Genomic DNA, 15,793 nt, shown 5'->3' with positions numbered 1-15,793 from the left:
TGCGAGTCGAGGACGAACTTGCAAGTCGGACAAAAAAGGCTGGACCCTAGTTGCGAGTCGAGGACGAACTTGCAATTTGGACAAAAAAGGCTGGACCCTAGTTGCGAGTCGATAGTGTGCTTGCAACTCGGACAAAAAAGGTTGGGCCCCAGTTGCGAGTCGAGGACGCACTTGCAACTCGAACAAAACAGGTTGTGCCCTAGTTACGAGTCGAGGATGGACTTGCAACTCGGACAAAAAATGTTGGGCACCAGTTGCGAGTCGAGGATGGACTTGCAACTTGGAAAAAAAATATAGCCCCATTTGCGTCGAGAGTGGACTTGCAACTTGGACAAAAATGGTATGGACACAATTGGACTTTCAACTAGAAAGAAAAGGCCGGACCCCAGTTGTGTGTCGAGGGTGGACTTGCAATTAGGACAAAAAATATTAAGACCCAGTTGCGAGTTAAGAGTGCAATTACTGTTGGAAATATGCCCTAGAGGCAATAATAAAAGGATTATTATTATATTTCCTTGTTCATGATAATTGTCTTTTATTCATGCTATAATTGTATTATCCGGAAATCGTAATACACGTGTGAATACTTAGACCAAATACGTCCCTAGTAAGCCTCTAGTTGACTAGCTCGTTGGTCAACAAATAGTCATGGTTTCTTGACTATGGACATTAGATGTCGTTGACAACGGGATCACATCATTAGGAGAATGATGTGATGGACAAGACCCAATCCTAAGCATAGCACAAGATCGTGTAGTTCGTTTTGCTAGAGCTTTTCCAATGTCAAGTATCTCTTCCTTAGACTATAAGATCGTGTAACTCCCGGATACCGTAGGAGTGCTTTGGGTGTACCAGACGTTACAACGTAACTGGGTGACTATAAAGGTGCACTACAGGTATCTCCGAAAGTGTCTGTTGGGTTGACACGGATCGAGACTGGGATTTGTCACTCCGTATGACGGAGAGGTATCTCTGGGCCCACTCGGTAAGGCATCATCATAATGAGCTCAAAGCGACCAAGTGTTTGGTCACGGGATCATGCATTATGGTACGAGTAAAGTGACTTGCCGGTAATGAGACTGAACGAGGTATTGAGATACCGACGATCGAGTCTCGGGCATGTAACCTACCGATTGACAAAGGGAATTGTATACGGGGTTGATTGAATCCTCGACATCGTGGTTCATCCGATGAGATCATCGAGGAGCATGCGGGAGCCAACATGGGTATCCAGATCCCGCTGTTGGTTATTGACCGGAGAGCCATCTCGGTCATGTCTGCATGTCTCCCGAACCCGTAGGGTCTACACACTTAAGGTTCGGTGAGGCTAGGGTTATTAGGAAGACTTGTATGTGATTACCGAATGTTGTTCAGAGTCCCGGATGAGATCCCGGACGTCACGAGGAGTTCCGGAATGATCCGGAGGTGAAGATTTATATATGGGAAGTTGTCATACGGACACCGGAAAGTTTCGGGGGCATATCGGTATTGTACCAGGGCCACCGGAGGGGTTCCGGGGGTCCACCGGGAGGGGCCACCCCTCTCGGAGGGCCTCATGGGCCGCAAGGGGCAGGGAACCAGCCCCTGGAGGGCTGGGCGCGCCCCCCTTGGGCCCATGCGCCTAGGGTTGGGGGGGGGGGAACCCTAGTGGGGGCGCCCCCCTTGCTTGGGGGGCAAGCCCCCCTCCCTGGCCGCCGCCCCCCTCTAGATCTCATCTAAAGGGGGCCGGCCCCCTTCCCCCTTCCCCTATAAATAGAGGGGCGAGGGGAGGGCTGAACACCTGATCCAAGGCGCAGCCCCTCCCCTCCCCAACACCTCTCCTCCTCCGTTGAGTGCTTGGCGAAGCCCTGTCGGAGTACTGCCTCTCCACCATCATCACACCGTCGTGCTACTGCTGGAGCCTTCTTCCTCAACCTCCACTTCCCCCTTGCTGGATCAAGAAGGAGGAGACGTCATCCGCTCCGTACGTGTGTTGAACGCGGAGGTGCTGTCCGTTCAGCACTTGGTCATCGGTGATTTGGATCACGGCGAGTACGACTCCATCATCCACGTTCCCTTGAACGCTTCCGCACGCCATCTACAAGTGGTATGTAGATGCAATCTCTCTCCCATGACTCGTTGCTTAGATGAACTCATAGATGGATCTTGGTGAAACCGTAGGAAAATTTTTAATTTTCTGCAACGTTCCCCAACAGTGGTATCAGAGCTAGGTCTATGCGTAGTTTTCTATTGCATGAGTAGAACACAATTTTGTTGTGGGCGTAGATCTTGTCAACTTGCTTGCCGCTACTAGTCTTTTCTTGCTTCAGCGGTATTGTGGGATGAAGCGGCCCGGACCGACCTTACACGTACACTTACGTGAGACAGGTTCCACCGACTGACATGCACTAGTTGCATAAGGTGGCTAGCGGGTGTCTGTCTCTCTCACTTTAGTTGGAGCGGATTCGACGAAAAGGGTCCTTATGAAGGGTAAATAGAAGTTGACAAAATCACGTTGTGGTTATTTGTAGGTAAGAAAACGTTCTTGCTAGAACCCAATTGCAGCCACGTAAAAGATGCAACAATAATTAGAGGACGTCTAACTTGTTTTTGCAGCAATTGTCATGTGATGTGATATGGCCAGAAGTTGTGATGAATGATGAATGATATATTGTGATGTATAAGATCATGTTCTTGTAATAGGAATCACGACTTGCATGTCGATGAGTATGACAACCGGCAGGAGCCATAGGAGTTGTCTTTATTTTTGTATGACCTGCGTGTCATTGAAGAACACCATGTAAATTACTTTACTTTATTGCTAAACGCGTTAGCCATAGAAGTAGAAGTAGTCGTTGGCGTGACAACTTCATAAAGACACGATGATGGAGATCATGATGATGGAGATCATGGTGTCATGCCGGTGACGAAGATGATCATGGAGCCCCGAAGATGGAGATCAAAGGAGCTATATGATATTGGCCATATCATGTCACTACTTTATATAATTGCATGTGATGTTTATTATGTTTATGCATCTTGTTTACTTAGAACGACGGTAGTAAATAAGATGATCCCTTATAATAATTTCAAGAAAGTGTTCCCCCTAACTGTGCGCCGTTGCTAAAGTTCGTCGTTTCGAAGCACCACGTGATGATCGGGTGTGATAGATCCTTACGTTCACATACAACGGGTGTAAGACAGTTTTACACATGCAGAAACACTTAGGGTTAACTTGACGAGCCTAGCATGTATAGACATGGCCTCGGAACACAAGAGACCGAAAGGTCGAACATGAGTCGTATGGAAGATACGATCAACATGGAGATGTTCACCGATGATGACTAGTTCGTCTCACGTGATGATCGGACACGGCCTAGTCGACTCGGATCGTGTAACACTTAGATGACAAGAGGGATGTCAATCTGAGTGGGAGTTCATTAAATAATTTGATTAGATGAACTTAATTATCATGAACTTAGTCTAAAGTCTTTGCAAAATATGTCTTGTAGATCAAATGGCCAACGCTCATGTCAACATGAACTTCAACGCGTTCCTAGAGAAAACCAAACTGAAAGATGATAGTAGAAACTATTCGGACTGGGTCGGAACCTGAGGATCATCCTCATAGCAGCCAAGAAACATTATGTCCTAGAAACACCGCTAGGTGAAGGACCCATCCCAGAAAACCAAGACGTTATGAACACTTGGTAGTCACGTGCTGATGATTACTCCCTCGTTCAGTGCGGCATGCTTTACAGCTTAGAACCGGGGCTCCAAAAGCGTTTTGAGCGACACGGAGCATATGAGATGTTCGAGGAGCTGAAAATGGTTTTTCAAGCTCATGCCCGGGTCGAGAGATATGAAGTCTCCGACAAGTTCTATAGTTGTAAGATGGAGGAAAACAGTTCTGTCAGTGAGCACATACTCAAAATGTCTGGGTTGCACAACCGTCTGTCCCAGCTGGAGATCAACCTCCCGGACGAGGCGGTCATTGACAGAATCCTTCAGTCGCTCCCACCGAGCTACAAGAGCTTTGTGTTGAACTATAATATGCAAGGGATGGTGAAGACCATTCCTGAAGTATTCTCAATGCTGAAGTCAGCAGAGGTTGAAATCAAGAAAGAACATCAAGTGTTGATGGTCAATAAGACCACTAAGTTCAAGAAGGGCAAGGGTAAGAAGAACTTCAAGAAGGACGGCAAAGATGTTGCCGCGCCCGGTAAGCCAGTTGCCGGGAAGAAGTCAAAGAATGGACCCAAACCTGAGACTGAGTGCTTTTATTGCAAAGGGAAGGGTCACTGGAAGCGGACCTGCCCCAAATACTTAACTCCTGGGTATTTGATACCGGTGCCGTTGCTCATATTTGTAACTCACAGCAGGAGCTGCGGAATAAGCGGAGACTGGTGAAGGACGAGGTGACGATGCGCGTTGGGAATGGTTCCAAGGTCGATGTGATCGCCGTCGGCACGTTACCTCTACATTTACCTACGAGATTAGTTTTAAACCTCAATAATTGTTATTTAGTGCCAAGTTTGAGCATGAACATTGTATCTGGATCTCGTTTGATGCGAGATGGCTACTCATTTAAATCCGAGAATAATGGTTGTTCTATTTATATGAGAGATATGTTTTATGGTCATGCCCCGATGGTCAATGATTTATTCTTAATGAATCTCGAACGTAATGTTACACATATTCATAGTGTGAATACCAAAAGATGTAAAGTTGATAACGATAGTCCCACATACTTGTGGCACTGCCGCCTTGGTCACATAGGTGTCAAGCGCATGAAGAAGCTCCATACTGATGGACTTTTAGAGTCTCTCGATTATGAATCATTTGACATGTGCGAACCATGCCTCATGGGTAAAATGACCAAGACTCCGTTCTCCGGAACAATGGAGCGAGCAACCAACTTATTGGAAATCATACATACCGATGTGTGCAGTCCAATGAGCGTTGAGGCTCGCGGAGGATATCGTTATGTTCTCACTCTCACTGATGACTTGAGTAGATATGGGTATGTCTACTTGATGAAACACAAGTCTGAGACCTTAGAAAAGTTCAAGGAATTTCAGAATGAGGTAGAGAATCAACGTGACCGAAAGATAAAGTTCCTACGATTAGATCGTGGAGGAGAATATTTAAGTCACGAATTTGGTACACACTTAAGGAAATATGGAATCGTTTCACAACTTACGCCGCCTGGAACACCTCAGCGTAACGGTGTGTCTGAATGTCGTAATCACACTCTATTGGATATGGTGCGATCTATGATGTCTCTTACCGATTTACCACTATCATTTTGGGGATACGCACTAGAGACAGCTACATTCACTTTAAATAGGGCATCGTCTAAATCCGTTGAGACGACACCGTATGAATTATGGTTTGGGAAGAAACCTAAGCTGTCGTTTCTAAAAGTTTGGGGATGCGATGCTTATGTCAAGAAACTTCAACCTGAAAAGCTCAAACTCAAGTCGGAAAAATGCGTCTTCATAGGATACCCTAAGGAAACCATTGGGTATACCTTCTACCTTAGATCCGAAGGCAAGATCTTTGTTGCCAAGAACGGATCCTTTCTGGAAAAAGAGTTTCTCTCAAAAGGAGTAAGTGGGAGGAAAGTAGAACTCGATGAAGTACTACCTCTTGAACCGGAAAGTAGTGTAGCTCAGGAAAATGTTCCTGTGGTGCCTACACCGACTGGAGAGGAAATTAATGATGATCAAGGTACTTCGGATCAAGTTGCTACTGAACTTCGTAGGTCCACGAGGACACGTTCCACACCAGAGTGGTATGGCAACCCTGTCCTGGAAATCATGTTGTTAGACAACGGTGAACCTTCGAACTATGATGAAGCGATGGCGGGCCCAGATTCCAACAAATGGCTTGAAGCCATGCAATCCGAGATAGAATCCATGTATGAAAACAAAGTATGGACTTTGACTGACTTGCCCGATGATCGGCGAGCAATAGAAAACAAATGGATCTTTAAGAAGAAGACGGACGCGGATGGTAATGTCACCATCTATAAAGCTTGACTTGTCGCTAAGGGTTATCGACAAGTTCAAGGGATTGACTACGATGAGACTTTCTCTCCCGTAGCGAAGCTGAAGTCCGTCCGAATCATGTTAGCAATTGCCACATACTATGATTATGAGATATGGCAGATGGACGTCAAAACGGCATTCCTTAACGGTTATCTTAAGGAAGAGCTGTATATGATGCAGCCGGAAGGTTTTGTCGATCCTAAGAATGCTAACAAAGTATGCAAGCTCCAGCGATCCATTTATGGGCTGGTGCAAGCATCTCGGAGTTGGAACATTCGCTTTGATGAGACGATCAAAGCGTTTGGGTTTATGCAGACTTATGGAGAAGCCTGCGTTTACAAGAAAGTGAGTGGGAGCTCTGTATCATTTCTCATATTATATGTAGATGACATACTTTTGATGGGAAATGATATATAATTCTTGGACAGCATTAAGGCCTACTTGAATAAGTGTTTTTCAATGAAGGACCTTGGAGAAGCTGCTTACATATTAGGCATCAAGATTTATAGGGATAGATCGAGACACCTCATAGGTCTTTCACAAAGCACATACCTTGATAAGATTTTGAAGAAGTTCAAAATGGATCAGTCCAAGAAAGGGTTCTTGCCTGTACTGCAAGGTGTGAGATTGAGCTCGGCTCAATGCCCGACCACGGCAAAAGATAAAGAAGAGATGAGCGTCATCCCCTATGCCTCAGCCATATGATCTATTATGTATGCCATGCTGTGTACCAGACCTGATGTAAACCTTGCCGTAAGTTTGGTAGGAAGGTACCAAAGTAATCCCGGCAAGGAACACTGGACAGTGGTCAAGAATATCCTGAAGTACCTGAAAAGGACAAATGGCATGTTTCTCGTTTATGGAGGTGACAAAGAGCTCGTCGTAAAGGGTTATGTCGACGCTAGCTTCGACACAGATCTGGATGACTCTAAGTCACAAACCTGATACGTGTATATGTTGAATGGTGGAGCAGTAAGCTGGTGCAGCTGCAAGCAGAGCGTCGTGGCGGGATCTACATGTGAAGCGGAGCACATGGCAGCCTCGGAGGTAGCGCATGAAGCAATTTGGGTGAAGGAGTTCATCACCGATCTAGGAGTCATAACCAATGCGTCGGGGCCGATCAAACTCTTCTGTGACAACACTGGAGCTATTGCCCTTGCCAAGGAGCCCAGGTTTCACAAGAAGACTAGGCACATCAAGCGTCGTTTCAACTCCATCTGTGAAAATGTTCAAGATGGAGACATAGATATTTGCAAAGTACATACGGATCTGAATGTCGCAGATCCGTTGACTAAACCTCTTTCGCGAGCAAAACATGATCAACACCAGAACTCTATGGGTGTTTGATTCATCACAATGTAACTAGATTATTGACTCTAGTGCAAGTGGGAGACTGTTGGAAATATGCCCTAGAGGCAATAATAAAAGGATTATTATTATATTTCCTTGTTCATGATAATTGTCTTTTATTCATGCTATAATTGTATTATCCGGAAATCGTAATACACGTGTGAATACTTAGACCAAATACGTCCCTAGTAAGCCTCTAGTTGACTAGCTCGTTGGTCAACAGATAGTCATGGTTTCCTGACTATGGACATTAGATGTCATTGACAACGGGATCACATCATTAGGAGAATGATGTGATGGACAAGACCCAATCCTAAGCATAGCACAAGATCGTGTAGTTCGTTTTGCTAGAGCTTTTCCAATGTCAAGTATCTCTTCCTTAGACCATGAGATCGTGTAACTCCCGGATACCGTAGGAGTGCTTTGGGTGTACCAAACGTCACAACGTAACTGGGTGACTATAAAGGTGCACTACAGGTATCTCCGAAAGTGTCTGTTGGGTTGACACAGATCGAGACTGGGATTTGTCACTCCGTATGACGGAGAGGTATCTCTGGGCCCACTCGGTAATGCATCATCATAATGAGCTCAAAGTGACCAAGTGTTTGGTCACGGGATCATGCATTACGGTACGAGTAAAGTGACTTGCCGGTAACGAGACTGAACGAGGTATTGGGATACCAACGATCGAGTCTCGGGCATGTAACGTACCGATTGACAAAGGGAATTGTATACGGGGTTCATTGAATCCTCGACATCGTGGTTCATCTGATGAGATCATCGAGGAGCATGTGGGAGCCAACATGGGTATCCAGATCCCGCTGTTGGTTATTGACCGGAGAGCCATCTCGGTCATGTCTGCATGTCTCCCGAACCCGTAGGGTCTACACACTTAAGGTTCGGTGACGCTAGGGTTATTAGGAAGACTTGTATGTGCTTACCGAATGTTGTTCGGAGTCCCGGATGAGATCCCGGACGTCACAGGAGTCCCGGAATGGTCCGGAGGTGAAGATTTATATATGGGAAGTTGTCATACGGACACCGGAAAGTTTCGGGGGCATATCAGTATTGTACCGGGGCCACCGGAGGGGTTCCGAGGGTCCACCGGGAGGGGCCACCCCTCTCGGAGGGCCTCATGGGCTGCAAGGGGCAGGGAACCAACCCCTGGAGGGCTGGGCGCGCCCCCCCCCTTGGGCCCATGCGCCTAGGGTTGGGGGGGGAACCCTAGTGGGGGCGCCCCCCTTGCTTGGGGGGCAAGCCCCCCTCCTTGGCCGCCGCCCCCCCTCTAGATCTCATCTAGAGGGGGCCGGCCCCCTTCCCCCTTCCCCTATAAATAGAGGGGCGATGGGAGGGCTGAACACCTGATCCAAGGCGCAGCCCCTCCCCTCCCCAACACCTCTCCTCCTCCGTTGAGTGCTTGGCGAAGCCCTGTCGGAGTACTGCCTCTCCACCATCATCACGCCGTCGTGCTGCTGCTAGAGCCTTCTTCCTCAACCTCTCCTTCCCCCTTGCTGGATCAAGAAGGAGGAGACGTCGTCCGCTCCGTACATGTGTTGAACGCGGAGGTGCTGTCCGTTCAGCACTTGGTCATCGGTGATTTGGATCACGGCGAGTACGACTCCATCATCCACGTTCCCTTGAACGCTTCCGCACGCCATCTACAAGTGGTATGTAGATGCAATCTCTCTCCCATGACTCGTTGCTTAGATTAACTCATAGATGGATCTTGGTGAAACCGTAGGAAAAATTTTAATTTTCTGCAACGTTCCCCAACAATTACAACCAGGAAAAAAAGGTTAGGTCTAGCTGTGACTCAAGGGTGGATTGCAACTGGGACAAAAAAGGGCCAGGTCCGAGTTACAAGTCAAGGGAGGTATTGCAACTCGAACAAAAAGGTTTGGTCCCTAACTGTGAGTCGAGGATGGACTTGCAACTAGGACAAAAAAATGTCAGACCCCAGTTGCGAGTCAAGGGCAGACTTGCAAATGGGACAAAAAAAGAACGGGTCGCAGTTGCGAGTCGAGGGTGGACTTACAACTAGGACAAAAAAAGCCAGACTCCAGTTATGAGTTGTGGGCTAACAAAAGTGGAGTCAAACAGGCCTAGGCCAACAACAGGATACACAATAAACAAACAACAACAAGGCAACAAGGGAGACGGAAGGTAGAGCTTGCAGGAAAATGATGGAAAATAAATCAAATGGTGAATTTAAAAAAGTACTTATAAAATTTTAAAAATCATGGATTTAAAAAACTAAAAAAGAGAAAAAAAATAAAAGTTTAAAAGATGGGACCTCTATTGCATGTCAATGTTTGGTTGGACTTGCACCTAGAACAAAAGCTAGGGACAAGTAGACAAAACATAACAAGAAGACACATAAATACATCATCCAACGCCAGGAGATCAAAAGTTTACGTGAAAATTACAACAACAAGATGCAATGGTGACAGTGACTAGTTGCATGACAAGGGTGCACTTGCAACATAATCTAAAAATATGTTGGGCCGAGTTGCATCTTGGTTGTTTACTTGCAATTGCGACAATACAAATAAAAGAGACAAGCTCTAGTTTGCATGTTGGTGGTCGACTTGCAACTAGAATAAAAAATAAAAAGGCGAACCCAATTAGGGGTACACTTGCAGGAAAGATCAAAACGTTTTGGACCCAAATGCATGTCGGTGATCGACTTGCAACTGGAACAACAATAATAAAAAGACACAAGGTTCTTACATATTAGGGGTTAGACATAAAAACAAAAATAAAAACAAGAAATTGGCTGTTGCCCGTCATTGTACTGTTTCGAAACTTGGTCGGTTCGCCTCTACTCCTTAGACAAAGAGCAATGGGATAGAGAGAGTGAAGAAACAACCAACGAGCCAGCAGTCAGCTCGTTTCTTCAACTTATACAGACAACACTTATCTCCAACTACAACAAAGAAAAGAAAGACCACGAAAAACGGCCCCAAGAAGAAAGACGCATGGTGTGATGGGCTGTAAAATGAACAACAGACGAGCGACACCGGACGCGCGGGACAAAACAACCCCGATCAAAGAATTGCATATTTATAGAGACAGATCAAATGGACTGGAACTTAGATGAGACATCACACTCATCTATATGAGTTTTAACAATTTCGATACATGACTTACTATTTCGTGGACACGTTGCAGAGATGAATACGAATCAAAACAACGAAAAAAAAATGCATGAACAATCATACGGTATATACACGCACAAAGGAGATGCATGCACACGTCATCTAATATATACACATATCATAGTATCGCAAGGTGGAGAAAAAAGAAGTGAAAAAAAGACAAAAAAAAACCTCACAAACTGCAACAGTTTTTTTTTTTTGAGGGGTACAAACTGCAACAACTGCAGTGTGTATGGAGACAATACATCAATAGGCTAGCCCACGCTAGCACACATGGGCTAGCCCACGCTCGCACGCTGTAGGCGGGCTGCGCGAGCGCACGCTACAAATCGGCAGATCGTACAATCAAACTCGAACAAATCAGCAGACCATCAGTGCACAAATTTTAAAGACAAAACAAATCCAACGATGAGGGACTTAGATGTGAGATAGTTATTTCACATCTAGATGTGAAATAGCAAATCCGGTAAAAGAATATTTCACAGCAATAAAAAACCGGCGAGTCAAAGAGCGCCTATACTCCCGGTGGAAATATCAACGGAAGCCACGCGCGAGCTATATATAGCACGTGATACGGTCATAGTCAATAGTCTTGTGTGCATCGAGCAGTTCTCGGTCACGTTCGCATGGCTTGGTTTACGCCTCATCTCGTTGCCTTGTTCCTCCTCTTCTCACACCTCGTGATCCCCTCGTCATCGGCGACAACTCGGCTCGGAGCCGATCTGCTGGGCGCGGCACGTGCGCCTCCGTTCGAGTCATGGCTGCGTGGCCTGCGTCGGCGCATCCACCAGCACCCGGAGCTGGCCTTCCAAGAGCACCGCACAAGCGAGCTCGTGCGCGCCGAGCTCGACGCGCTCGGCATCCCTTATGTCTGGCCCGTCGCCCAGACCGGCGTCGTGGCGACCATCATCGGAGGCGGCGGCTCCGGGCCTGTCGTCGCTCTCCGGGCCGACATGGACGCGCTCCCCCTGCAGGTCGGTTGTCATACTCTGCATTTCTCTCGTCAGTCGTCACTAACCATTGTTATGACTGCTTTATTTGTTCCTTATATGAACCCGTATGATCCCAACATAATACTTTTTCTTGGAAAAGACAAGTACAGAAAACTAATTAGAGTAATTAGGACAGGATGTGAATGTTAATTCTATTTTGGGAATATAAGTGTGAATGCTAATGCATGGTTGTTATGAAAGGAGAATTAACTAACACGCAATTCTGTAATCCAAATGAATATCCTCCAACCACAGTGTTGTAGAACCATTAGCTGGTGCTGCAATTTCTTTTGTCCTTGTGATGCTGAAAGGTCACCTTGTGATACTGACGGGTTGCTCAGGAATCTTAGTTTCTGTTATACGTCTACATCTCTTTCTTCGATTTTGCACCAATGTGGGTTTAATATCATCGTTTTATCTAAGAAAAATATCAAATGTGTTGCAATCATGAAGATCGCTGCTGCAGCCAACCAAAACTATTGCCATCACCGATTAATTATTGTTTGCTTGTTTGTTTGTTTGTTTGTTGTGCTGCATTATGAAACTTAACCACATAGGAAACACAGACTGTGGCTTTAGTGACACAAAGTGGATAGATCAGCAGCTACATAAGGCGAAATGGAAATTATTAGGTTATGAAAAATATTAACCTACTTGATATGATCTTTTTGGATTGTACGGTCGTAGCTGCACAACATCAATCATTGGTCCAATCAAAATACGGCATGTTCTATGTGCAGCTTGCAAAAACCAGAACTCAATCAACAAGGACCTATCTTGTATAGAGTAATCAAAACTCTTGCTGTCAAGTGTGCTGCAATCAAGTGACCATCGCGGCAGCCAAACAAAATTCTTGTTGTCACCGACTAATTATTGTTTGTTTGTTATGCTGCATCATATCATGAAACCTAACTACATAGGAAACACAGCATGTCGCTTTAGGGACACAAAGCGGATAGACCAGCGCCTACAATGAGACGAAATGGCAAATATTTTTCCATTATAGGTAGTATTTGGCCCGTATTCTGGAAAATTAACCTATTTGATATGAAATTTTGTTTTGGATTGTATGTTGTAAGCTGCAAGACAATCGACATCAAGCATTGGTCCAACCAAATACGACAAGTTCTATGTGCAGCTTGCACAAAACAGAAATCAATCAACAAGAACCTAGATTGTATCCGAGAATAATCTTTGCTGTACACTACCTCTGTGCCATAATATAAGAATGTTTTTACACTAGTGGAGTAGTAAATAGTGATGGCATTTGATTGACAATGTTACGTACGGTGGTCCTTGGGCAGGAGTTGGTAGATTGGGAGTACAAGAGCCTCGAAGATGGCAAGATGCATGCTTGTGGACATGATGCCCATGTGACAATGCTTCTAGGAGCTGCCAAGCTACTTCAATCTCGGAAAGAAGATTTAAAGGTAGTTAAAAAAACATACTGCCCTGATCATACTCTTAATTTTAACATGGTGAAATTCAGAGGATTATTACGGTACATGTAACATCATATTTGTGTTGGAAATAGCAGCAATGCTCTTTTGTCAGTCCAAACAATTTTGCTATATAGTTCCATTTCAGTGCTTGTGGGCACCAGGGCTCAACAGTATAACTCAGTCAGTTCAGCATACAACTAATATTCTTAATAATATGATGTATCATAATGTGCATCCAAAATAATTCATTTTGAGGTGCATTCAAATTTGTACTACTGAGAGTGAGAAAACAGTTTAATATGTGTCGTTGTTGCTTGACCTTCAGGGTACTGTCAAGCTTGTGTTCCAGCCAGCTGAAGAGGGCTACGCCGGGGCTTACTACATTTTAAAGGAGGGTGTCCTCGATGATGTCTCTGCCATTTTCGGCTTGCATGTCTTCCCACATCTTCCTGTAGGGGTCGTCGCATCCAGGCCAGGTCCGTTCCTTGCCGCTGCAGCTCGGTTCACCGCAACTGTCACCGGGAAAGGCGGGCACGCCGGTAACCCTCACGATGCCGTTGACCCTGTCATTGCTGCTTCCTCCGCCATTCTCAGCCTTCAGCAACTTGTCGCCCGCGAAACCGATCCACTCGAGTCAGCTGTAAGTTATTAATATGTCTAGCATATATATTCAGAGGTGGCCAGGCCACCATTAATCTGCATATGAAACCCCTGAGAAATGAGTGATAACTTGGTCGATGATGTACTACTTCTTTCAGGTGGTGTCTGTTACACAACTGAGAGGAGGTGATGCTTACAATGTAATTCCCGAATCTGCGTCGTTCGGCGGCACCTTTCGGAGCATGACAGATGAAGGACTGTCATATCTAATGAAAAGGGTGAAAGAGGTAGGACACATTATAACACCCCATGCATTCTCTCCAATCTCAAGTTTCCAGTCAATGCTTTTCGTCGACCATTTGACATGAGGTTCTGACAACCTGATGCGGGAAGGTCGTAGAAGCCCAGGCAACCGTGCACCGCTGCGCAGCCACTGTGGATTTCATGGAGGAGAAACTAAAGCATTACCCAGCCACCGTCAACGATGAGGGGATGTATGCCCATTCCAAGGAAGTGGCCGAGGCCATGCTCGGGGAAGCTAATGTGAAGGTGGCTCCTCGGAGCATGGGCGGTGAGGACTTCGCGTTCTACGCGCAGAGAGCGGCGGGCGCATTCTTCTTCATTGGCGTAGGCAATGAGACCACCATGGATATGGTTCGTCCGGTGCACTCCCCGCATTTCGTCCTCGATGAGGATGTTCTTCCTATTGGAGCTGCATTTCACGCCGCAGTTGCCATTGAGTACCTGAATCGCTCCTGAAAACTACACGAGCATGAGTGAAGGTCCGTTCTTGGATTATGGAGTGAAAATCCTCTGATGTCCGTATACTGTTAGATATTCAGAATCGTCTCCATTTGCTTGATCGGAAGCTATATATGTGTGTATAGTATGTTATGGGAGATATACTATTCATATATAGCATGCATGATTATTAAGACAGTTCAGTAATTTATAAGTGTAGCCGTTTAAGATTTTCTACATTTGGAATATTTTTTTTCGAGACCAGACATGACACCCGCATGTATATTCATCAAGGAGCCTTGCTTCGGTACAACCCCCGCTTAACGTATAAGCGCATTTTGGGCATATGGTGCTTAACGTATCCCGTGCCGTATGCGGCGTGCCCATAAAGGTATAGCCGAGCGCACGGCTCGAGCCGATACGGCCGGTTCGCATCTACCCCCTCCCGCCGCGTGAAAAAAAAGGACCCACGACCTAGCGTTGATCACGCGGCCCATTCCAACGTCGCCCCGTCCGGCCGATGTAACGCCCTCGATGCGGCTATAGCTCCCACGTGTCGAGGCACGACTTAGAGGCATAACCGCATTGAAAGCAATGTCGCAAGTCAGGCAATCATTACAACATCCCATGTAATATATAATAAAAGGGGGAGATAACATAGTTGGCTTACACTTGCCACGTCACATCAGAGTACATAAATAACATCCATCATACAAATCACTCATGGCCCGACTACGGCGCCAAAATAGAAAAGACCCCCAACATGCGACAAGGCCCTGAATCGATTACCCCAACTAGGCACCACTACTGATCATCCGGAAAAGACACGTAGTATCGCTGAGAGTCCTCGTCGAACTCCCACTTGAGCTCGTAATCGTCAACTGGAGCAGAAACACCTGGACCTGCATCTGGAGTTGTAGTATCTGTGAGCCACAGGGACTCAGCAATCTCACACCCACGCGATCAGAACTATTTAAGCTCATAGGAATGGATAAGGCAAATATATGTGGAGCTGCAACAAGCGACTAGCATATGTGGTGGCTAACTTATACGCAAAAGAGAGCGAGAAGAGAAGGCGAAGCACGAGCGAGAAGCTAAAGGAACATCCTGCGCAAGCATAACTCCAACACCGTGTCCACTTCCCGGACTCCGCCGAGAAGGGGCCATCACGGTAACTCACACGGTTGATTCATTTTAATTAAGTTTAGTTCAAGTAATCTACAACCGTACATTAACAAATTCCCATCTGCCCATAACCGCGGGCACGGCTTTCGAAAGATCAATCCCTGCAGGGGGGTCCCAACTTAGCCCATAACAAGCTCTCACGGTCAACGAAGGAATAGACCTCCACCCAAGACACACCGATCAGACTCGGTATCTCGGTACAACAAGATGATTCGACAGGTTAAAACAAGTCCAGCAACACCGCCCGAATGTGCCGACAAATCCCGATAGGAGCTGCACATATCTCTTTCTCA

The 15,793-nt window shown here is 46.1% G+C and overlaps 1 protein-coding gene across 1 annotated transcript; it reads left to right on the top strand.

Annotated features, from left to right (window-relative positions):
- The first annotated feature begins 11,142 nt into the window (after positions 1 to 11,142).
- Positions 11,143 to 14,571, top strand: LOC119362156 (IAA-amino acid hydrolase ILR1-like 8). Its single transcript, XM_037627356.1, has 5 exons — positions 11,143 to 11,514; positions 12,837 to 12,962; positions 13,300 to 13,614; positions 13,733 to 13,861; positions 13,968 to 14,571. Exons 1-5 carry the CDS (start codon positions 11,167 to 11,169, stop codon positions 14,331 to 14,333), a joined length of 1,284 nt encoding a protein of 427 aa, XP_037483253.1. The 5' UTR covers positions 11,143 to 11,166; the 3' UTR covers positions 14,334 to 14,571.
- Positions 14,572 to 15,793: the final 1,222 nt, after the last annotated feature.

Source organism: Triticum dicoccoides, chromosome 2B (genome assembly GCF_002162155.2).
Source record: "Triticum dicoccoides isolate Atlit2015 ecotype Zavitan chromosome 2B, WEW_v2.0, whole genome shotgun sequence".
Taxonomy (NCBI): Eukaryota; Viridiplantae; Streptophyta; class Magnoliopsida; order Poales; family Poaceae; genus Triticum; species Triticum dicoccoides.
This window is presented reverse-complemented; position numbering and strand designations above follow the sequence as displayed.